This window comes from Littorina saxatilis, linkage group LG6 (assembly GCF_037325665.1).
Source record: "Littorina saxatilis isolate snail1 linkage group LG6, US_GU_Lsax_2.0, whole genome shotgun sequence".
NCBI classification, from domain to species: domain Eukaryota; kingdom Metazoa; phylum Mollusca; class Gastropoda; order Littorinimorpha; family Littorinidae; genus Littorina; species Littorina saxatilis.
The window spans coordinates 16,590,549-16,615,839 of NC_090250.1; the positions used below are offsets into that span (position 1 = coordinate 16,590,549).

At 41.1% G+C, this 25,291-nt stretch overlaps 2 protein-coding genes across 7 annotated transcripts in view; one reads left to right on the forward strand and one right to left on the reverse strand.

The window, feature by feature from the left end:
• The window catches only part of LOC138968617 (mitochondria-eating protein-like), a 42,192-nt gene extending 34,030 nt beyond the window's left edge, over window positions 1–8,162 (reverse strand). For all 5 annotated transcript variants that reach the window (XR_011456238.1, XM_070341217.1, XM_070341215.1 and 2 more), the window contains exon 1: window positions 8,012–8,162. Coding sequence is in view for 4 of the 5 variants with exons in the window: in XM_070341217.1 (XP_070197318.1) it covers window positions 8,012–8,098 (87 nt within the window). In the remaining variant the exon portion in view is untranslated. The remainder of the gene's footprint in view (window positions 1–8,011) is intronic.
• An 818-nt stretch (window positions 8,163–8,980) lies between these two features.
• Window positions 8,981–25,291, forward strand: part of LOC138968618 (armadillo repeat-containing protein 3-like) — a 29,042-nt gene continuing 12,731 nt past the window's right edge. For both annotated transcript variants that reach the window (XM_070341218.1, XM_070341219.1), the window contains exons 1-16: window positions 8,981–9,083; window positions 9,621–9,677; window positions 10,017–10,134; window positions 11,216–11,341; window positions 11,755–11,826; window positions 12,831–13,009; window positions 14,325–14,451; window positions 14,895–15,034; window positions 16,129–16,267; window positions 16,805–16,933; window positions 17,245–17,397; window positions 19,256–19,364; window positions 20,828–21,004; window positions 23,642–23,714; window positions 24,461–24,597; window positions 25,096–25,220. In XM_070341218.1, the coding sequence (XP_070197319.1) occupies window positions 9,630–9,677; window positions 10,017–10,134; window positions 11,216–11,341; window positions 11,755–11,826; window positions 12,831–13,009; window positions 14,325–14,451; window positions 14,895–15,034; window positions 16,129–16,267; window positions 16,805–16,933; window positions 17,245–17,397; window positions 19,256–19,364; window positions 20,828–21,004; window positions 23,642–23,714; window positions 24,461–24,597; window positions 25,096–25,220 (1,852 nt within the window). In that variant the 5' untranslated portion in view covers window positions 8,981–9,083; window positions 9,621–9,629. The remainder of the gene's footprint in view (window positions 9,084–9,620; window positions 9,678–10,016; window positions 10,135–11,215; window positions 11,342–11,754; window positions 11,827–12,830; window positions 13,010–14,324; window positions 14,452–14,894; window positions 15,035–16,128; window positions 16,268–16,804; window positions 16,934–17,244; window positions 17,398–19,255; window positions 19,365–20,827; window positions 21,005–23,641; window positions 23,715–24,460; window positions 24,598–25,095; window positions 25,221–25,291) is intronic.

Below are 25,291 nucleotides of genomic sequence, written 5' to 3' on the forward strand. Positions count from 1 at the left end.
AGGTCAAGATGCTATGTATGTTTTTTGGGGCCTTGTCATCATACACCATCTTGCCAAATTTGGTACTGATAGACTGAATAGTGTCCAAGAAATATCCAACGTTAAAGTTTTCCGGACGGACGGACGGACGGACGACTCGGGTGAGTACATAGACTCACTTTTGCTTCGCATGTGAGTCAAAAATGAGGGTGTGACATAGTCCACAAGCCAAGTATACCTACCGTGCACCCCCCCCAGGGGTTGGCAAGACTGGTCTAGAAATGATCCCTAGAGTATCCTGAACACGAAACAAAAACTTTAACAGCAAAAAGTTGGGATGCTTAGGAGTTACAGCCCTTGACGTAAGGGTACCCTCTTGTGCGCTTACTGCGGCCGTTCGAAGTTTACTGTGAATCAACTGCTGTAAATGAACAAGAAATCTACCATGCACCCCTCCAGGGGTTGACGGGACTTGCCTAAATATGTTCCTTAGAGTGTTCTGAACACGAAACAAAAAAACAGCAAAAAGTTGGGATGCATAGGAGTTACAGCCCTTGATGTAAGGGTGCCCCCTCGTGCACTTACTGCGGCCGTTCAAATTTTACTGTGAAACAGCTGCTGTAAATGAACAAGCAATCACACGAAGTATTGTTCAGTGTTTTTAATTTTAATCAGAGTCTTCTGAGCTGGAGTCATCCAGGCCATTCTGCAAGAAGCACTCTGTGTCGTCTTCCTCTTCTTCCGCATCTGAGTCAGGGACATCATTGAGGAGATCGTCAATGACAGTCTGGGGTAAGGTCAGCTCTTCTTCCTCTTCTGTCCAGAGTGGCTCTAAAATGCCATTGTTCATCACCCAGCCATGACCTTCTGTGGGGTTAGGAATGTCTGGCACAGACTGGTCACCTCGCTTCCAGATGGCCACTTGATAGTTGCAGCGGCGAATATGTTGCTTCAGACTGCGTCGAGAAGGTGGCAAAGTAGCCAAGTCGACATTCTGACTGGCATTTACCACCTCTTCGCCACACTTCTCTTTCAGCAAGTGATGCCTCAGCTCATTAACCTTGCTGAATCGTGACCTGCCATAGATACAGCATGTGAAGGACTCCAAGTCATCAATTATTTCATCCTGCATGTCCCACGTGTTGCCAAGCTGAGCGAGCGTCTTCACAAATGCTGGCTTCTGCTGCAGAACCTTCACAGCCTTCACTTTGCCTTTGCCCTTGAACAGCGTCTTCCACAGTCTTCGTCAGATAGTGAAAAGCAGCGCTCTTGTCAGTCTTAGCCAAATAACTGTCTGCTGTCCCAAGGCTGTAAGGGACTGGAGTCAGCTGATAGGTCAGTTGGTAGAGCACTGGACTTGTGATCGAAAGGTCGCAGGTTCGAATTCGGGCCGGGACGGACACGGGTCAACTTTATGTGCAGACCCAGAGACGGAAGCCATGTCCCACCCCCGTGTCATCACAATGGCACGTAAAAGACCTTGGTCATTCTGCCATAAGTGCAGGTGGCTGAATACACCTAAACACGCAGACACCTGGGTAGCGCGACTCCGTTGCTGCTAGCTTTCCACTGGGAGGAAGCGACCTGAATTTCCCAGCGATGGGACAATAAAGTAATGAAAATGAAAAATGAAAATGAAAAATGAGCTCTTTCAGATCCATGTTCAGATCGCCTTCCTGAGACTTCACGAGAAGTTGGAAGGCCACATTTCCTTGGTGCTTATATTCAGTCAATTTGTTTTGAGTTGACTTGAGTGTGACTCTTTTTGACGTGTCTGCCATGACTTTCAGCTTGAGACGTTTCACTGGCTCGAAGAAATGTTCTCCGGTTTCTAGTCTCTCAGTGATGAACTTCTCCTTCTCGCTTCTGCCTGCTGCTTCTGCACGTAGGACATCCTTCTCGATTTCAGCAGGTACTGTGGCACCTGATGACAGCATGATCAGTTTCTCTTTGTCATGAACCTCAAACGGGTTGGTGAAGCTTTCTACTGCAGCAAGTGTTCGTGCCACACTCTTTTCACTCCTGGTGACTTCTGTTGTACGAAGGTCACGGTGTTGAGTGTCCAGTTCACTATCCTTTGTCATTCCAGCCATGCCCATAGTCACTTGCATGTACTTTGTTCTTTGGTGGGTTGTCCTCACCCACTTTTGGTAGGCTGGATAGTTTGAAGCAATTCCAGTGAGACCTGCACCAGCTGCGGCTGCTCCTCCTTTGCTCTTCGCATTGCGCATAAACGTCTCCTCCATAGTTTTGTCAACGGCACATCTGTTGCCAGGAACGAAAGACCTTGCCACGCTGAATGCCCCTTGCTTAAGCAGCTCGGTGGAACCTGGGTGTGAGAGCTCAATGTTGGCGATGAAGAGTCCAAAGAAGGTGAGGTACCTTGCATAGTTTTGTCCCCCAAAGCTGAAGAAAAGATCAGGCATCGCCAATAAGCACTGGGCATACAACTCAAAGTCATTCGCTTTCACAGCATACAAGAGAGACAGTACATGCCAGATGTGGTCCATATAGGACATCCAGAACTGGGGAGTTTTCCCGTGTTTTCCTTGCCTGACATCTTCTCTATACTGTTTATAGTCTCTGAAGAAGTCACTCGTGCCTTTGTCATCCAGCAGCTGTGCGACAGTGTCGTGCGTGGAGGCTCCTCTTGTTGCAGATTTTGTCTAAATCTGGATTTTGAGGGTAGATGAAGGATATTGACTGTAGCAAAGTAAACTGTGACCAACCCTCTATACATGATCTGATGCTAACCGACACATATTACTTTATGAAAAACACATCAAACAAGACAACTTGATCTCCAATTTTAGTGTACAAGAAATGAAATCCTATGTGAACCGCGAAAAATGCATAAGGCAGGTGTCACGAGACACCGGCCCGGCCCCCGTAACTAGTTTGCCCTCAGAAGTTCCACTTTGTACAAAAGTAGCAGATATTCTGAATAATTTCGACTGTTATACGGTATAAATTGTCTATGAACGACATTGTCGTACCTGTGGATACAACACAGGTTACAATAGTCCACAAAGCCCTTGAAATTGGAATTTTAGCGAAGACGAGCAATGGCGGCACATGTTGCAAGCAATGGCCGACCTGGGCAGTAATATTTTGTTAATTTTTAATCAATGGAGACGCACTATTGTACTGCGATGTCTTTACAGCTACCACAATGTCGTTTAGAGCCGATTTATACTGTTTAACAGTCGAAATTATACAGAATATCTGCTACTTTTGTACAAAGTGGAACTTCGGAGGGTAAACTCATTTCGGGGGTTAAATCTCGTATCGTGACACAGGCACTACTGATGCCAAACTGTTGACCAATAACAGAGATTACTCAAGGTTCTACCAGGTTCACTGACAACTAAATTAAAAAAATTGGGATCAAAAGAACATGATTTCTTGTTCATTTACAGCAGCTGATTCACAGTAAACTTCGAACGGCCGCAGTAAGCGCACAAGAGGGTACCCTTACGTCAAGGGCTGTAACTCCTAAGCATCCCAACTTTTTGCTGTTAAAGTTTTTGTTTCGTGTTCAGGATACTCTAGGGATCATTTCTAGACCAGTCTTGCCAACCCCTGGGGGGGATGCACGGTAGGCCTATCTGGCTTGCATACTAACAGTGCCGCCTCAACTTTTACAAAAAGCCGGATATGACGTATTTATCGAAAAAATGAAAAAAACGTCCGGGGATATCATTCCCAGGAACTCTCATGTCAAATTTCATAAAGATCGGTCCAGTAGTTTGGTCTGAATCGCTCTACACACACACACAGACAGACACACACACACACACACATACACCACAACCCTCGTCTCGATTCCCCCCTCTACGTTAAAACATTTAGTCAAAACTTGACTAAATGTAAAAAGACAAATTAATTATTACAGTGAAGTCCGGCTGTAGTGATAGACCCATATAGTGATAGTCCGGCTGTAGTAATAGAATTTCTGGGTCCCGGTCCCAGTTGTTCATGTTCTTTGTTAACTTAGTCCGGTTGTAGTGATATTTTTCAGTCCGGATATAGTGATAGTCCGCTTGTAGTGATACTATTTTCAAGTCCCGGGGAAGCTAAAGTCCGGCTGAAGTGATAATGTTCGAGAGTAATCTCCCTTTACCAAAATGGCGAGCAAAAGCCAGCCACACACTGTCCTTACCCTGAAGCGGAAAATTGATCTGACAATTTTTCATTTAACCCTTATTTCTAAGTGGCCCTCTTCTCTCTCTCTCTCTCTCTCTCTCTAAAACACACACACACACGCACGCACACATGCACGCACACACACACACACACACCGGCTGTTGAACTGCCAGGACGGGGGTAGGTTAATAACACAGGACATTTGCAAGCCTGACAAAGACGACAGAAGAAACGTCACAAAACGAAATCAATAGTGGTTCCAAAATCACCTTGTTACTGCCTTGAGGCTATTGAGTTTACCAAAATAATGTGCCGCCGCATGTAGCAATAAAAGCTTTGAAGATATCACTACAACTACAAGCGATTGGCCGGATGTAGTAATAAAACCTACAAAAATAGAACTATAACCGGACGTCCGGATGTAGTGATAAAACCTACAAAAATATCACTATAACCGGACGTCCTGGTGTAATGATAGTCCGGATGTAGTGATACAAAAATTGGTCCCGAGGGCTATCACTACATCCGGACTTCACTGTATAAGTTATTTTCACAAGAAATACACTTTGAAAGCTCACCTAAACTGCAATAAAGTATCTTATCACTTGCACTGACCAGCGGGGTGTCATAATTTCCTTTACAGTGTTAATCCATGTCAATATTTTGAAACATTATGATAAAAGCAAACCCTTCAGAAGAAAACAATTGTTCCACGTCATTTATTAATACAAGCTGCTAACACCAAGATTAAGAGCCAATGAAGCATGCAAAACCTCTTGCCAAGTTCAAAATGCCCCAGGGGGTGTTTACTCAACCAAGCCAATAGTGTATGCTTGGATTACACCACGACCTACATGAAATATTATACACATCAGCTATTATCTGGAATTAGGTTATTCTCGGGAGTGACTGCCCTGTTCTTTTGTGATCACAGAGCTAATTACAACTTGTAACAATTCGGTCTGCACGCAAACCCACCCCTGATCTCCTTCCTCACCCCCCTCCCCCTGCTTCTCCTTATTGATAGTCTACATTGTATTCACACAACAACAAAGTTGTTCCTGGGCAGGGGAAAATTGCGCTCTGGTGAGCAGATTTAAGTAGATCCCCTTTCTTGGAAAGAGTTTTTGCTGTGTGTATATTAAACAGAATTAGCAATCACCTTTACAATCAAACAGAACAAAAAAGTTTTTGTCCACTGACTCTACTCAAAAAGTTGTCCTTGGCAGGGGAAAATTATACAGAGAAGGAGGAGAAGAAAATTGAAAAGGGGGAAAAGGGTGCGTCACCGTTTCAAACTGCAGACGCGCTTCATGTCGACGTGTAAAGGAAAAGAGCAGCAGAGTACACACACAGAAAAAAGACAGAGCTAGACAGAGAAAAAAAGTACTGCAGGATTATAAGACATGCTTTTCCTCAATTAAACTTTTAATGTAGGCAGGCGTGCAATGATGCAAGACCCCAGCTTGTTCATAATTTATTAGCATTACGAGAGGCACCAACAGTGTGCAGTATATTAAGATAGGTTATGCAGGCCAAACTCTACAGAATAGCTTATACATGTACAGCAAACTGAAATTCTTATCAACACTACGCAAAGCAGCGCCTCAGGCAAACTATTCCAGTTTCCACACTAGTCAATGGTCCTTATCAAAATACAATTTACACTCCCCCTGTTGACAGTGTGATCAAATGAAGTTTACCTCTAAACCTATCCCAAGCTGTTTAAGTCCATGGAATGGTGCCAATGTGATGCCATTTCAGGCATAACTTGGTGCAAAGAACTTTAAGAACTTAAGAAATCTAGTCAATACTTGTTGCTGAGTGGACATTTAACCTGGCACAGATGTTTTTGAACTTGAGAAAAATAACTTTCTTTCTTTTTTTTTTGGGGGGGGGGGGGGCGATTGGGGGCACAATTTTTAAACACTGATTAATAATGTAACATGCTATCGTTTCATCGTGTTCTCCATGAATTTTAAACAAGACTTTCAAATTTGAACATTCATATAATTTATAAGGATGATAATTGATATTGGTCAGTAAACACTTTGGAATTTAAAACCAACCGAAGCTTGATTTATGAACGTGAAGCTTTATATCTTCATGGCTGATAAACTGAAGAAACTTTCAAGATAAAAGCTCAGGTGAGTGCTAAATGCCAAACCATTCAAAAGAAGAATCAAACAAGTCAGAGCGTGTCTTCACTTTTCCACTCTTTTGTCTGTGCAATTAAAGGTCCTGGAAATGACTCATTGTGATAAGATATCGTACCCCTTCAATGACGTATGTAGGTATGGAGGGGCAAAACCCTACCATACACAAGCACAGATTTATAAACCTGACACCCCACAACTCTGAGGAGAAAAAAGGATTATTTCATTCGACGGACAATGAAATGCGTGCTACGCAGAAATGGCAAAGAATAGGCCATTCATTGCTACCAACAATATGTGCCTGACCTCTCCCCTCTGGCACAGAAACGAACAGCTAGACATGTTTATCAACTTCGCATGAAAAAAGCAACATAAAAAGATGTATGCTGAATGTGTGATTATGTTAGCAGGACAATAATATCTGACTGTGGAATTCATGCGACAGCTAAGCCTACTAGTTTCATTTCACTCTTTATAGAATCATGAATAATTCATGCATGTGCTCTCTGGAGTAAGATCATGGCATTAAGTAGATCATGGCATTAAGTTGATTAACATATTCTACGAGGTGACAATTTACAGTGGAGGCTTTTGTCTTCTTTGACAGACCAAGGTATCACTAAGACTTTCACAAGGGACAACGAACTGAAAGACTTTGAGAAATTACAGGCATTAATTGTGCTATAACATGACGAGAGTTTACTTGACAAAAATGTGTTTATGTTAAAAAATAAAACACGATCACTTTCACAGTTTCAGTGCCACAAACTGACAAAGAAATGTATGAGCTGGAGGAAGTATATTGGAGAATAACAGGACTGCCTGCCTGAGTTCAAACTTTTCTACAAACAGTGAAACATAAATGTCAAATGAACAAGTACTTATTAAGTTATTTATCATTATTCATTATTTATAATTTTTCACACATGAATCAAACAAACTCGAATACATAAACAATTTTGTGCAAACATGAAGTCGAAAGAAGATCTTAATTAATTGTGACTATAATTTAGTAATGAACAGCAATACTTTAAAAATTAGATTAATTGCTACAATCATCTTTGCAACAGCTGGACGTAATGACACGTTTCTCCTCAGTCAAGAAAGTAGGTTTGAACTTGAAGGGGAAAAGTGATAAGAAAAAGAAAAGCTAAATTCAATTAAAAAACAATTACATTCTTAAAACTCATCACAAGTTTAATGTCAACAAAGTCCTGGGATGAACTATATAGCTGTTTCAAAAAAAGGAAAACAAGTGTCAACTTTTAATTCCAGCTATTCTTTCTTGAAGAAAAAACAATTCGTGTGAATTTCACACCGACTGGTCATTGCCCTACAGTAGGTAATCAATTGTCACACTTTCACCCCTTCAGGCGAAACACTATACTAATAAAGTTGAGTGAAAACCATGTCTGAACCAGTCGCTTTTTACGCGGCTATCGTAATGTGGTTCTTGTTATGATTTAAAATACCCTTTGCTGACAGATCAAAATATGCATAAACCACGCTATTCAGTGAATATTAAAGGCAGCGAATCTAATCTGCTGAAAAAGGTAGGCATTGTTGCATAAAAGCGGTCTTTTTGTAACAGTATATATATAAAAGGCAAGAGACCCTTAGAAACGATGAAATCGAATTCGGTCATTCAGTTTAGAGACTGCAATCGAAAGGCAGAGTGAATGTGGGTGAGTGAAAAAAGCTGAGCAAAACCAAGGAACTTTAAAACTCACGTAATAATCGCTGATCCATTTCTCCAGTTTGTCTTGGAGCACCGAAAACGTCCCGATGTTAACCAGTCTTCTCAGCGATTCAGCCATTTTCGACGCCACTCCAGCTCCGTCCGTCGTCGTCCAATCGATGACACTCGCTTGCGCATGCGTGAACCCCAGAGGGCACGGGTTCCAAATGTTTTGTGACTTCTCGGGTCAATTTCCTTTTCAACTCCAAGACAAAACTACTACAGTGTTTTTACCTATTGTACCATTTTTGTTTGAATCAAATACATGGATACATGAATAAATAAATCAGAAAATAAATATGAAAAACTACAGCAATGCTGCATTCCTAAGAGCAGACTGGAAAAGAAATCCTGACGGCTCTAATCTCAGTTTCATGTGACATGTCAGTTTCAGTTTTCAGAAAAAGTATTCCGTTTTAGTCGAACACATTCAGGTTACAGAAATAAACAAGGAAACAAGCAATAGGCAATGAAACAAACACACAAATAAAAGAACGAACAAACGAATTTAAAAATAACTTTTTAAAATGAAATTTAAAAACACACACACACACACAAACACACACACACCGTGCACACACACATCAAACAAATTTAAAGGTCAAACATGTCTTGTCAGTTTTAGGCATGTAAATAGGTATTGAGATTTCGCTTTAGATATCCGAATAACTATTTAACATTGTATCACAAGGAAAAATATTTCAAAATAAACAAAAATCAAGCATCCTTCATCAGACAGATTTTTTTTCTCATATAGATGGGCTTTTTAGATCTTGCAACTGTCCTTTCCTGAAGCATCAAACTCCAAAAGCGACAGCAGAACAGGACGAACTAAACATTGCTAAGCTTATATAATATCATATATATTAATTATTGACCTACGAGGACATCATTTCATTGGTAGATAAGCAGTTTTTCATGGGGTAGCTAATTTTTCTCTGAGTTGTCGCAGGTCCTTGTGCTCAAGAACTGGTGACGTCATTTAGCAACAGCGTCCAAACAGCACATTGCGACTTCCTGCGATATCAGAATCTGGGTTTTGATTTGCATTTGTGTCTTATCAGGTAATTAATCTAAAATTCTACTGGTACTAATTTATTATCTTGAAGTAGATAGATGCATTACAGATCGTTTCGAAACGCATTACCTTAGTTTGTAGGCATAGTTGTGGTTTTGTTTTCGCACACGCCAGCTAAATCAACAAGAGATCTTTCTGTTCGGTTTGTGTTTCCTGGCATTCAATTTCCAAAGACAGCCGATATCAGTTACGGGATTTATCAGGTCGTGGCACTGATGTTTGGTCTGATACATGCAATTTGTGTAAGGTCATTTTGATGATATTTGTTCTGGAAACGCAAACCCATTTTGTTTTACAATATTTTTCAAAATATTTTTTTACAGTAAGGTTATTCTGACAGTATTCCCTTCACAGCTGCACCCAGAGTTACTTATGGGTTGATTTGTTGTTGGTTGGTTTTTACTTTACGTGATTGTAAACCATGGTGATCAGAAGATCGAGTTTGCTCGCTTTCTGTCAATTAATGCGTTGAATCTTCATGATACTGGCATTCAATGATTCATCATGTAATTGTTTGTTGCAGGTATAGAAGATGGGGAAGAAGGTCAAGAAAGATGAAAAGCCTCCACCAGATGATGTGGTGAGTTATATAGATATATATTTTTTTTTGAGCGACCCATTTTCTGTTTTATAGTTTGATCATATTCTCATTTGTTTCTTTATGTATGTGTGTATGGCGGAGTGGCAAAGGGGGATATGGGAGCTGAGAGGCTGAATGAATGTATAAATGTATAAATGTAATTAAATAAACAGTTCATGGCTAAAAATTATTCGTAAGCCTCATTGTGCAATTTGCAGTTGAGATGTACATATGCAGCAACATCGCGATCTAGATAGCAGGTTTCTTAGCTCAATCTGTGTTACCATATATTCAAACAGCAGCAAGTTTTACTGTGGCATTTTCTGTTTTCTGTTTCAGTTTGATGCTCTCCTGGTGGAAAGCAGACAGGCAGCTACAGTCGTGTTGATGCTCAACAGTCCAGAAGAAGATGTGCAGTCCAAAGCATGCGAGGCCATTTACAAGTTTGTTGATAAATGTAGGTGCTTTTGACCTATTCTTTTACTTTTATGTTTGTCATGGTTTAATTTGGTAACTTGTAGTCTGCTGATATAATTTTCGTCTTGTATACTCAGTATTTCTTGAGCAAACCCAATGTTTTATTCTTGAATACGAGAGCTTTGATGAAAGCTATATTCCCATGAGCGTTCAGGACAGTTGGCTTTTACTGTGTGTAACCGAGTGCCAAAAAGTATACAGAACTTCCATCAGTTTACAACAACAACAAAATGCTTTTGTGACAGGCAGACTTAGCTGCGTCACCCTTCACAACAGACTCTGCAGAGTTGTCTGCCGACAAAGAACGTGATTAAATAGCAACACCCTGGGACAGTAGGGGCAACCACCCCCAACCAGGCACGTTCACAGGTGGCGGATAGTGAGATGGCCTTCAGATATGGAGGTTAGCTGCGAAATAAGCCAGGCTTGCCAGGACGAATAAGCAGTCGCGGACCAACTGGCGGTGCTTCCAACAGGATGGGGCGGGGTAACAGATGGCACTGTTACACTCAAGAAATACCCCAGGTCTCCAATGACGGGAGCATCATGCGAACAAGAGCCGCATCTTAAGTTCTAGCCCTGGGGAAGGTCACCTCAGATAAACAAACCAGCCAGCTATGGCCAAATAGGCGGGTAGACTGGACTCGACAGCCCTGTAAAGCCACCAGTCTAGGAGAAGGACCACTCCGATATAAAAACACGCTGAAGCCGGATGAGCTGGGCCATGTATGGCGCATAACGACAGCTCAACGCATCAACGCTCATATGACAGAGAAGAAGAAGATAGCAACACAGCTTTTCTTGTACGTCTCTGCCTAGACTGTCACCTGTCAATTGTAAAGTTCTTTTTGTGATGGGGTCTGGCTGCTGCTGTCTCCTTGTATGCAGCTCTTGAGAACCTTTGCGCACCCAAGGCCTATTAAATTAGCTCTAAAATTCTCAACCCTGTTTGACTGCCAGGCCTTTAATGCTTAAAGGTGATTGTTGTGCTTCGATCGTACATTCGGTTGCATTATGATTTAATTTAATTCCATTTTCTATTTTTCTGAACCTGAATGTAGGTGAGGAGAACAAGAAGCTGTTACTGGATCTGAACGCTATGGATCCTCTGCTGCGTTTGATGCAGGGAGAAGATCACACAGTGCGCCGTCATGCCACCATGGCTTTGGGCGTTATGTGTCAACATCGTAAGTGGCAGACTTCTTTATGTAATTTTTCACCAGTTTTTTTTTTTTATTTTTTTAAGTAACTGTTTGTGTTAACTTTGGTACAGAATACAAGCTGAATTATAAAAAAAATGAAGTTTTAAAGTGTTTATATGGATGAGGTCAACAGTGACACAATCGTCGAACGCTGAAGAACAAGAAGAACGACGAGGTTAACAGTGAAGCAATAGTTGCTGTGTTTGTGTTGTATGGCATTTGTAATGTATAAGGCATGTGGGACAAGCAAACATATGTGAATGTGTACACTCTCACACACACAACACACACACACTCACACATACACTTTCCCTTTGAATTACGTCTTAGGTTATTTTTTTAATAAGCTTGGAAATTGATTCAGCAATTCGAACTCATGCTTTTTTGCTTTTTTTCAGCTGAGGTGAGAAAGTGCCTGAGGAAGAAAGACACAGCCATTCCTGCCCTGATCCACCTTCTGCAGCCTGAGGGTGCGAACTTCTCTTGCCTTTTTTACCTGCTGTTGACAAAGCATATCGTTAATTTCGAATCTTTATCCATGCTGATTCATGCTCCTTTAAACTCACCATTTAATGGGAGAGTTGAGAAATAAAGTTCTTCTTTGTGACGATCTACTCTGGACAAAAATCTTCTCCATTATTGTGATTTGAAATCATTCATTTTGAGTAAGAATATCACATTTTTGGAAAATAGTGACTTTTTCCAAAAAGAAATTTACTCTTGACTTTTCATTGTACAGTGGGACCCTCCTTTCAAACCCTGCCAATTTAAGACTAGCTACCCCCTTTTTAAGACCTTGAATTTTGAGATTTCTTGATCATATTTCTTGCCTAAAAAAAAAAAGAAAAATAAAAAAATAAAAAAGATCCCTGCGCTTAGAACTGTACCCACGGAATACGCGCGATATAAGCCTCATATTGATTGATTGATTGATTGATCATATAACCTGTGTCAGTTTACCTCCATTGACAGACTCCCTTCTTTCTAAGACATGATTTTCAGAGGCCTTATAAGGGAGGTTCCACTGTATTTCTGAACAACAAATTTCAGAGTATGGATAGCTGTGGCAGTATCATGTGTGATTTTGTTGTGTAAAGGCATCAGTCTGTTACATTCATTCTGTACATCTGTGCTTATATACTTTGCATTTGGGGCCAAGTAGCTCAGTTGGTAGAGCACTGGACTTGTGATCTGCAGGTCACGGGTTTTAATCCGGGAGGGGACGGACACGGGTCAACTTTATGTGCAGACTCGGAGACTGTATTCACGTTCCACCCCCATATCACCACTGTGGCATGTAAAAGACCTCGGGTCATTCTGCCATAAATGCAGGTAGCTGATTACATCTAAACATGCACACACATGGGTAGCGCCACTCTGTTGCTGCTAGCTAATTTCCACTGGGAGGAAGCGACCCGAATTTCCCAGCATGATGGGACGATAAAATAATGAACATGAAAATGAAAAATTTCAGTGGGAGACCTGGTGGTGAATGAGTTTGCTGCCCTGGCTGTGTCCTATATGGCCACCGAGTTCTCCAGCAAGGTCACCATTTTTGACAACGGAGGGATCGAACCCCTGGTCAAACTCCTGTCGTCCGTAGACCCAGATGTCCAGAAGAACAGCATTGAGGCTCTGGCGCAGATGGCTCTGGTTAGTATTAAACACATTGATGTTGCTGGTAGTACAGTGGAACCCCCCTTTAAAAAAAAAAAAAAAAATTTACAACTCCATGTCCTTTTGAGACCCTGTTTTCTCAAACTTTCTCAAATGTACCTCCATTTTAAGACTCCCTCCTTTTTAAGACTCTTAGATTTTGAAGGTCATAAAAAGGGGGTTGCACTGTACTTCTAGTGCGGTTTGGCCATGGTAGGGGTAACAACAAATGTGTGTAATCACTCTTTTGCAGGCAAGCCTTAAAATACAGTTGAACCTGCCCTGCTCTCTCAGTTAAAAGACCACCAGTCCTCATGGACCATCCATGAGAAATTTTCTTTAAAAATCACCTTTCCTTAACAACCACCTGTTTATGACGACCACTTTTGGTTGGTCCCTTGTGTGGTTGTTGCAAACAGGTTTGACTAGTTTGTTTCATAAATCATTTTGTGACGTATCCTGGCTTTGCTGTGGAATATATAATCAGTTGCCTAATAATTTGAAAATCTCAATCGATATTCTTCTTCTCCCCTTTGGCTTAATTCACACCGTGTAGATATATTAGGTCATAGCTATATAGGTCAGTTATGAAACTTTTTTTATACTCACTGCAGGGTTCGTACAGAGTCCTTGAACCCTGGAAAACTCCTTGAAAATTGGAAAACCTTTTCCAGGCCTTGAAAAGTGCTTGAAAATAGAGTTTTGTTTAATAGTCATTGAAAAGTACTTGATTTTTCCAAATTGTTGGCTATGCATTTCGTCAGCAGCTTGTCTTATTTAAAAAAAAAATGCAACCCCCTTTTTTTCCGTCAAATACAGTACACACAGGAGGATACGTTCTTCTGTTCGATTTAAGCTTGAATAAGCAGCTTCAACAAAACCAACTTGACGTTCACGTCCGGTTTTGGGATGATGGCCAGGTTCAGACACGCTATCTGACGTCCAAGTTTCTTGGCCATGCTACAGCTGATATTTTGTACTCTGAACTTGAAGAATGTTGTGAGATTCTAGGCAAGGAGAGCATCGTCCAGGGAAAATCATGTCCTTGAAAAGCATTTATTTGGTCCTGGAAATGTCCTTGAAAACTCCTTGAATTGTATCAGCTCTGCCCTGCAGGAACCCTGCTCACTGTCTATACAAGTGTTTGTTTGTATGACTGTCAATATTAGATGCAAGATATCAGTCTTAATCCAGATGGAATTTTTTTAAAATGTAGCATGTCAAGTTTTTGCTGCTGTGAAGCGTTGTTTATTTCTAACCAGAAGAATTAAACCAGGACTATTTGTAAATTGTTGATTATTGTTTTTTGCAGGATTATCAAGCCAGAGGCTCAGTGAGAGAGTATGATGGTTTTCCACCAATCCTTGAGATGCTGAAATCGGAATACGCCATCATTCAGAAGCTTGCTCTACTCGCTCTCGATCGTCTCATGCAGGATGGTGAGTTGCTTGTACCCACAAAGATTAAAAGAAATGATTGCTTCTCAAGGTAAAATTCACAAGTATGTTCTTGTCATTCACGCATTTGTTTTTGGACATACCTTATTGCTTTCCTGTTTGCTTTATGAGCTGAGATGTTAACTTTACTTTGAAAAAAAAATGACAACATAAACTATTTGGGACAGTTTTATGAGTAGAAAGGTACTTTTAACTATACCTAATAAACAAACAAAAGAAGCAAAACAAACCAAAAACAAGCCAAAAAAATGAACATCGGAAGCAAAAACAATAATGTACAGAACTAAACAATTTCCGATCAGGACTTATTTTGATAGTGATACATAGATAGAATTCAACATTCTAATTTTAATGAAGAGCTGCACATGCTTGTAAAAAAGATGCCAAAGCAACTAGAAAAATAAAAGTGTATTTTGCCGTTTCAGTGGAAAATCGTAGTCATTTGAGGGAGATGGAAGGCATTTCCAAGCTGCTGGACTTTCTGGCCAAACCCGAGTGGAGTGACCATCACGTCATGGTCATCATGGTCATTGCTAGCCTGCTGGAGGACTTTGAAAGTCTTGAGGTGCGTAAATGAAGAAACTCCTTCTTCTTCTTCTTCTCCTTCGTTCATGGGCTAAGACTCCCACGTTCACTCATGTTTTTAGCACGAGTGGATTTTTACGTGTATGACCGTTTTTACCCCGCCATTCAGGCAGCATACGCCGATTTCGGGGGAGGCATGCTGGGTATTTTCGTGTTTCTATAACCCACCGACATGGATTACAGGATCTTTTCCGTGCGCACTTAGTCTTGTGCTTGCGTGTACACACGAAGGGGGTTAAGTCACTAGCAGGTCTGCACATAAGTTGACCTGGGAGATCGAAAAAATCTCCACTCTTAACCCACCAGGCGGCAGCGACCGGGATTTGAATTCAAGACCTCCCGATTAGGAGGCCGACGTCTTACCACCACGGCACTGCGCCCGTCTGAAGAAACTCCACTTTCTAACTGTTTCAAAATGAGTGGATTGTAAGTTTGTCAGGAGCGTGTCTTTTTGTGAGCTTCAAAATATTTTTTTAACTTTTTTTATTTTTTTCGTTTTCTTCAGTTCTTTCTTTCTTCCTTTCTTTCTTTCTTTTTTAATGTGAGACACATGTCTTCTAGCTGTGGTCACTTTAATGCTGAACCACAGGTGAACAACTGGCGTACTGACGTACTTCAGTCGCTTAACACAACCTTTGTTCGTCTTCTAGTGCAACCTTGTATCTATTTTGTGTGTGTGCATGTGTGTGTGTGTGTGTGTTTTTTAAAGCATGATCAGTTTGCAATAATTAAGTTAAATTATTAAGGAACCTTGTTAAGTTGTAATTGAGATCATAGTTTCAAAGTTTGGTTTGTTGTTTATTAATTCTTTTGTGGATAATTTATTTTAACTCAATTTTGTTCTTTCTTTTTTGTCTTTAGGTTTACCCTGCACATCATTGCGGTGCTTTTAATCACTAAACGTGCATCCTTTGATACATTATAGAAGTGTTCATAATTCATACTGGACATCAGTTTTTGATTTTTTGTTGATCTTGTTTGTGTGATACAGTACTTAAGAGCTGAAACAAAGCAATGAAAATGTGAACATCGAAAATTGGATATATTTTTGTTGCTGTGTGTTTTGTCCAACAGCACATGAAAGAGTCTGGAGGGCTGAAGAAGCTGGTAGCGCTCATCACAGATCAGCCTGCCCCCGAGGAGGAGGCCAAATCTAAGGGAGACAAGAAAGGAGGCTCTCGTGCTGGCAAGAAAAGTGCTGTGGTAAAAGACCGTGAGTCATTTGTAAAATGTGTGTTGGGGGGGGGGGTTGTATGTGTGTGTGCACATGGGTGAGTGTGTGCGTGTGCGTGTGTGTGTGTGCATGCACGCGCATGCTTGTGTTTGCGTTGTGTGTGTGTGTGTGTGTTTGTCCGGCATATATGTCTGCAATGATGTGCGTTTGTGTGTAATGTCATTTGGCCATCGATCGTTATTCATTCCTGTGGTTAGTGTTCCTTATTCTTTTCTACTCATTCATTGTATAAATAATGTTCCTGTAACAATGGGTTTGCTTCTATGCTTTTATATGCAAGCTCTGCCACTAGGATGCAGTTGTTAGTTGGTTGACATGAGGAATTTCGTAATCAAAATAAGGATGGTAATATTTGTGCTCCTATACAGCTCAGCGCTGCAGTGCATTGAGTTGTCTTAACACTATAATCTTCATTCTGATCACAGATGTGTCTCTAATTTATGTTGATCCTAATCAAAATCATTAGCAAAAGAAGAAATATTAATAAACGTCGCGCGAATCGTATTATGATTTCAGCCAAGGGAAAGAAAGGTGGTGATGACGAGGAGAATAAAGAGACGGCACAGGGGGGCGACTCCATCATCCCCACTCTGCCAGACGTCAAGATGTGTGCCGCCAAAGCCATCGCCAGGTGTGCAAGGAATAGTAAGTGATCATTGTTTATTCCATGATTTGTGTTTTTGGAAGGCTTTTTGGGCTGACATTTTTCACATCTGCAGAGCTGCCAACTGCTAATATGCTTTCTGCATAGCATGCAATATTAGGTACAAGTGACAAGTTTAAATATTATTTCTAGCAACGAACACCACCACTAATTTTGTATATTGTAGGTCTTGTTTATCTGTACATTTTAAGGACTGTTTAATCAGGGCTGACTGAAACTTGATTTGGTTTGTTCGCTGAATTAAATGTCCCATGAAATAACCACTTTTGAGTTTTGGCTCTTTTCCTCACAGGTGAGAATCGCAAAATGCTCCACGAACAGGAGGCTGAGAAGATGCTGATCATTTTGCTAACCCATGAATCACCTGATGTACAGGCATGCGCGTCTCAAGCCATCGGTGTCATGTGTGAAAATCTCAGCTGTCAGGATTCTGTCCGCGAGTGGGGTATGTATAATGGCCGCCGTCAGATGTGAATGAGATAGACTGTTCTTTACATTTTGACAGAGAGATTAGAAAGATCAGTTTGTATACTCTTATTGCTGCTGATTTATCAAATGTGGATAATGTGCAATCTTGTTTATGACTCCAGAGTTGAACAGAAAAAGCACCAAAAGAAGTGCGCATTAAGCAGACAATTATTGAAGCATTGGTAAATATTCACCATTTCTTCTTCTTCTTCTTCTGCGTTCGTGGGCTGAAACTCCCACGTGCACTCGTGGTTTGCACAAGTGGAATTTTACGTATATGACCGTTTTTATCCCGCCATTTAGGCAGCCATACGCCGCTTTCGGAGGAAGCATGCTGGGTATTTTCGTGTTTCTATAACCCACCGAACTCTGACATGGATTACGGGATCTTTTTCGTGCGTACTTGGTCTTGTGCTTGCGTGTACACACGGGGGTGTTTGGACACCGAGGAGGGTCTGCACACAAAGTTGACTCTGAGAAATAAATCTCTCGCCGAACGTGGGGACGAACTCACGCTGACAGCGGCCAACTGGATACAAATCCAGCGCGCTACCGACTGAGCTACATCCCCGCCCCATATTCACCATTTGATATGGATACATACACAGACACACACACACACACATATCAGCCCTTCTATCCTTGAACTTCCCTGCATCACACATACAGAAGCATACATCTGTAGTACATGTACTATCAACTGTGCCACCACCCAGCCTCTCGATCCTAAATGACTGTTTTCCTTGCTATCTCACTGCTGCCACCATGTAATACCAAACTATGACGTTTGATTTTCATGATGATATCAATGGTATTCGGAGGCTAATTAGAAGAGGTTCACACTCTCAGCCACATCAGTAGAACATCAGATGAGTATATATTCTATAGATTTATTCACTAGAGAAGAGCATAAAATGAAAAGCAACTACACAGTATCAGTCGTCTAATTGTCAGATCTAGATGTGGAATTTTTCAGCACGTGTACGGGAATGTGTATGGGTAACGTCATCAAACCTAGTTTTTACGTCACACGTTTGCCAAGATCTACACGTCTTGGTGGGAGCAAAACAACGTATGATTTGGAACATTTTGAAAAGAAAAGGAAAACAAGTTGCGTAAGGCGAAAATACTACATTTAGTCAAGCTGTGGAACTCACTGAATGAAACTGAACGCACTGCATTTTTTCACAATGACCGTAGTCCGCCGCTCGTGCAAAACGCAGTGAAACTGACGAGACTGTTTAGCGCGGAAGTGGTTTCGCTGTGCTGCATAGCACGCTTTTCTCTACCTCTCTTCGTTTATAAAAAAAAAAAATTAATTACAATTTTCTGATTTTTAATGACCAAAGTCATTAATTAATTTTTAAGCCACCAAGCTGAAATGCAATACCGAAGTCCGGCCTTTGTCGAAGATTGCTTGGCCAAAATGTCAATCAATTTGATTGAAAAATGAGGGTGTGACAGTGCCGCCTCAACTTTTACAAAAAGCCGGATATGACGTCATCAAAGACATTTATCGAAAAAAAGAAAAAAGCGTCCGGGGATATCATACCCAGGAACTCTCATGTAAAATTTCATAAAGATCGGTCCAGTAGTTTACTCTGAATCGCTCTACACACACACACGCACACACACACAGACACACCACGACCCTCGTCTCGATTCTCCCTCTATGTTAAAACATTTAGTCAAAACTTGACTAAATGTAAAAAGGTGAGTCATGGGTGACGTAACATGTACACGTACGCGTACAGGTCTTTGCTACACGTTCGCTCATCTAGAACACTGTAGTAACCTCTATGACTAATTCTAAACATACTTTGTGATATTCGCAGAGGGTCTACCACCGCTGGTGAAGCTACTGGCTACAGACAACACTGAGGTAAAGGAGGCAGTCACACTCGCGCTCGCCAACCTCACGTCTTCCAACATTCCCAACTGCCAGTGAGTTCTAAAAAGGAGGTTCTTCTGTAAAAAAAAAAACAAGTCGCGTAAGGCGAAAATACAACATTTAGTCAAGTAGCTGTCGAACTCACAGAATGAAACTGAACGCAATGCAATGTTTCAGCAAGACCGTAGCATCGTCAGTCTACCGCTCATGGCGAAGGCAGTGAAATTGATGAGAAGAGCGGGGTAGTAGTTGCGCTGAGAATAGCACGCTTTTCTGTACCTCTCTTCGTTTTAACTTTCTGAGCGTGTTTTGAATCCAAACATATCATATCTATATGTTTTTGGAATCAGGAACCGACAAGGAATAAGATGAAAGTGTTTTTAAATTGATTTCGAAAAAAAAAATTTGATAATAATTTTTATATATTTAATTTTCAGAGCTTGTTTTTAATCCAAATATAACATATGTATATGTTTTTGGAATCAGCAAATGATGGAGAATAAGATGAACGTAAATTTGGATAGTTTTATAAAAAAAAATTTTTTTTTACAATTTTCAGATTTTTAATGACCAAAGTCATTAATTAAATTTTAAGCCACCAAGCTGAAATGCAATACCGAAGTCCGGGCTTTGTCGAACATTACTTGACCAAAATTTCAACCAATTTGGTTAAAAAATGAGGGCGTGACAGTGCCGCCTCAACTTTTACGAAAAGCCGGATATGACATCATCAAAGACATTTATCAAAAAAATGAAAAAAACGTATGGGGATATCATACCCAGGAACTCTCATGTTAAATTTCATAAAGATCGGTCCAGTAGTTTGGTCTGAATCGCTCTACACGCACGCACACACACACACACACACACACACACACACACACACACACACACATACACCACGACCCTCGTCTCGATTCCCCCCTCTATGTTAAAACATTTAGTCATAACTTGATTAAATGTAAAAATGATGAAAAACTCAAGTCTAAAAAGGAGGGTTCCTGCCCGTGACTATAAAACAATATTGGTGCGCCAATGATTTACATCTTTCTTGTTATTTTGTTCTTTTTAAAATGTAAAATTTTGACTATCACTCCCACAACGGTTTTACATTGTCTGCCAAAATTGCGGAAGTGTCTCAAATGAGAGAGTCAGCTAGTCTGAAACACTGAGTCAAAAACAGTACATGAAGACCCAGCTGAGCCAACCCTTGCAGGAGGGATATGAAAGGGTCTTAATTGTCCATATTATAGGAATCATTTCAAATGAGAAATGCTTCAGGAATATACTATACTATAGAATGGTGTGCGTAGAGATGTATAATTTTGTGCTCCATTTAGCTCGTCTGAATGCAAAAGGTTTATAGTTAGCTTGGACCTTTACACAGAAAGGGAAAAAGGGACAGTTAAATTGTTATCGACATTTGCGTGTTCTTTTCCTCCCTCTTTCAGGAACAGCAACACCATTTTGTGTGTGTGATATGTATATCTAAACTGTCTTTTTTCCTTATCTCCAGAGAAATCGTGAACCTGAACGGCCTTGGCCCTTTGATCTCAGCGCTGAGTGACAAGCGGGAAGAGGTTGTGGCCAACGCAGCGTGTGTGTTAACCAACATGGCACAAGACGAGGCACTCAGGGCGGAGGCACAAAACAAATCTGTCGTCTTTGGCCTCATAGAACCACTGGGATCTAGGTTGGTAGAGCAATTAGAGTGTGTGTGGGTGTGTGTATTGGGGGGAGAGGCAGGTGACAAATATCAAGGAGTTGCTCAGAGCAGAGGCACAAAACAAATCTGTCGTCTTTGCCCTCATAGAACCACTCAGAGATCTAGGTTGGTAGAGCAGTTAGTGTGTGCGTATGGAGGGGGGTGGGGGGGATGAGGTGGTTGCTAATGTAGTGTGTGTTGACTGTTTAACAGCGATTTGCTCAGAGCAGCCCTCGGCACAAAACAAATCTGACAATATTGCAGCTGCTCTCATTGAAAATCTCTCAGATCTAGATTAGTAAAGCTATAAAGTGTGTGTACGGGTGGGGGGGGGGGGGAGGAGGAGGTGATATGGCAAATATTAATTGTAGCATTTGTGTTGCCCAACACAGCACAAGACAAAGTACGTGTAGCGGAGGCACAAAGCATATCTGTTGTCACCGCCCTCATAGAGTGTCTGAGATGTAGGTTGGTAGAGAAATAGTATGTGTGTATGGGGGGGGGCAGACCTGTTTACCCCCCGCATTGAGCGGAGTTTTATCCGCATTTTTTTTTTTTTACTCCGCGACTCCGCAGCTCAAAGTGAGACTCCGCATTTCGAATTCCCCAACTCCGTTTTTAGCCAAGTACCGATCGTTCAGTGCATAAGCCTAACTTGAGTCGGTCGCAAACAAAGGCTCAACTTTTTGCAGCGCGGTCTAACAATAGCTCCAATCAGATCTCTGCCCGCACGCTGCGGCTGGCATGTCAGTTTCGAATCAACTGCCAGCGGGCAGCTGGTACGTTGAACGCATTATCGTAGCCTCGTTTTCAAAATCTTTCTCTTTTTCAAAGATGGCGTCTTCAGGAAAGCGCGTTTTCGAGACTGACGACAGTGACGTTGAGGAAATACCAGCAAAACATGCAATGAAAAAAAAAGTGCTTCTGCTGTCCATTCACAGAAATATAACAAGTCGCGTAAGGCGAAAATACAACATTTAGTCAAGTAGCTGTCGAACTCACAGAATGAAACTGAACGCAATGCAACGCAGCAAGACCGCATACTCGTAGCATTGTCAGTCACCCGCTCACGGCAAAGACAGTGAAATTGACAAGAAGAGCGGGGTAGCAGTTGCGCTCAGAAGGATAGCACGCTTTTCTGTACCTCTCTTTGTTTTAACTTTCTGAGCGTGTTTTTAATCCAAACATGTCATATCTATATGTTTTTGGAATCAGGAACCGACAAGGAATAAGATGAAAGTGTTTTAAAATTGATTTCGAAAATTTAATTTTCATATTAATTTTTATATATTTAATTTTCAGAGCGTGTTTTTAATCCAAATATAACATATTTATATGTTTTTGGAATCAGCAAATTTTTTTTTTACAATTTTCAGATTTTTAATGACCAAAGTCATTAACTAATTTTTAAGCCACCAAGCTGAAATGCAATACCGAAGTCCGGGCTTCGTCGAAGATTACTTGACCAAAATTTCAACCAATTTGGTTGAAAAATGAGGGCGTGACAGTGCCGCCTCAACTTTCACAAAAAGCCGGATATGACGTCATCAAAGACATTTATCAAAAAAATGAAAAAAACGAATACTGATATCATACCCAGGAACTCTCATGTCAAATTTCATAAAGATCGGTCCAGTAGTTTAGTCTGAATCGCTCTACACACACACACAGACAGACACACATACACACACACACCACGACCCTCGTCTCGATTCCCCCCTCTACGTTAAAACATTTAGTCAAAACTTGACTAAATGTAAAAAGAACTATCACGACAAATACCCTTGTCTACAAGCGTCAAGAAAGGGAGAATTGTTCGTCCAGTGCTCCTTGTGCAAATCGGACTTTTCCTGCCAGCTCGGTGGTGACTGTTCGACTGCACTCGCCTCGTGCAGTCAGCATCCCATAAACAGTTTGCTACTGAAAAGTGCCTATTAAAAGTCCCTGTCAACTCAAGCTAGATCTGAAGAAAACTGATGAAAAAGTTATCTTCTCATCAAACACTTAACTGCAGTGAACCGTCGCGATATAACCTTCGTAGTTGAAAACGACGTAAAACACCAAATAAAGAAAGAAAGAAAGAACAGCAGTGAATAAAGGTCAGAAAATACTTTTTTTTTATTTCTTACAATTTGCACAGCAATATATTTACTCTGTGTTTTTATACATTTATGTAAACTCCACTTTGAATCCCCAAAACTCCACATTCAGCATATGGCCTTGCTCCACTTGCCTCATTTCAGGGTAAACAGGTCTGGGGGGGGGGGGGGGATGGGGGGGGGAGGGGGGCACAGGACTTGCATGTTGAGGGGGGAGGGGATGATGTGAACACAAATTATGTGTTTTACATAAATCGACGTGAACGTGCATGTGTGTTTCTGTTAGTTGACAGGGAGGGCAGTTCTTCAGAGCAGTAGCCGTCTGCCTGTTTGTGTATAAAGAATATATTGTTCGTGTCTGTCTGTCTCTCTCTTTTTAGGGAATATGTGCATGCATGCACGTACGTCTGTCTGAGACTCTTTCTGTTTGCCTGCCCCTTCTGTGATTTACTGTCTGTGCTTGCATGACAGCCTTTTTTGTTTTTCTTACCTGCATGCGTATCTTCTGAAGTCTGATGTGTTGCAGCAACACCAACGTACAGAGCAAGGCAGCCCTGGCCGTCTCAGCGTTCGCCTGTGACGCAGACTCCAGAGCAGAGGTCAGTCAGTCTTCTTCTGTTTAACATGCTGACAGTTGTTCTGGCTTACTGTGTCTATACAGTGGAACCCCCCTTTTAAGACCTTTGAAAATCTGAGAAAATCAAGTTTTAAATTTACAGAGGTTATGAACAGAAAATCAGGTTTTTAAGGGTAAATTTACAGAGGTTATGAACAGAAAATCTGGTTTTAAAGGGTAAATTTACAGAGGTTATGAACAGAAAATCTGGTTTTAAAGGGTAAATTTACAGAGGTTATGAACAGAAAATGTGAGAAAACAGGGTCTGAAATTGGAGGGTCTGAAATTGGAGGGTCTGAAATTGGAGGTTCCATGCAGTGATTGCATGTACATATTGTTAGTTTCACACAGTACACATTTATTATCTGGATGTGTAACAAACATACACCCTTTATTACATCACATGAAAATCACAACTTGACAACTTACAGCGACTGGGTCAACAACAGAGTTGCGCCCCTTGTCAAGACAAATTTGAAAAGGATAATGTTCTGTTGTTCAAACTGTGCAAGAAATCTTCATTTATGTTTATTAAAGTGTGTGTTTGTAATACTTATTATAAAGACTTTGACTCGTCAGCATTTATACTTGTCACGTCAAAATGGTGGACCCTATTGTCACACAAAAAACACAATAGCTCAGCTTAATGATGTGATTTTAATTTAGAGGTTTGAGCGATTTCCTGTGAAAATTTCACCTGGATATTTTATTTTCCTCCTCTGTTGACAGTTGAGAGAAAATGATGGTCTTGAACCGCTGGTGATGCTGTTGCATTCTGGGAATGATGAGGTCCGACGGAACGCCGCCTGGGCAGTGACAGTGGCTGGTGTTGATGAGCCCACAGCCACTGAGATCTGTAACTTAGGGTGAGAGTTTGTTGGGTTTTTTGCACATGCTTTTCAACACATGCAGAGATTGCGTAGATTTTCCACAAATCATCTGGGATTTTGTTTAAATGGTAGAATGACAGAGCTGCCAACAGTTACGCTTTCAGTGTAGCATGCTACGTTTTAAGACATTAAGATTGCTACGCTGTTAGGCCAAGCTTAGAATTGCTACGCAAACAAATTATCACAAGCATGAAACAGCTCTTTTTTTGTGTGCGAGTCCTGTATGGTATTCATTTGTGATACTCACTCTGTGCAGCGGTCAGAATTTGTGCCGTAAAACATTGTCCACACTGAAAAGTTGCACTGCAGGCACTCTCAATTGGCCATTAATTATTTCTTTTTTCCAAAAATAAACTTTTTAAACCGATCGACTCGTTGAGGATTTCTTTTCTGTTATTTGCACTTACAGGCCGGTAGAGTTCCTATTACATCAACACTGTACCTATATATATTTTTCCACATTTGATTTTCCAGTGGTCTTGAGATTCTGCAGCAGATTCAGCTGTCCAGCACACGCAAGAGTCCTTTCATCGACGCTGCCTTAGAGCGCCTGTTGGACAGCAACCTCTCGGCCAAATATGCCCTCACCGGAAACCTGTGTATGTTACGAGTGTTCTCTGTGTGTGTGTTTGTGTGTGTGGGTGTGTGTGTGTGTTTGTGTGTGTGTGTG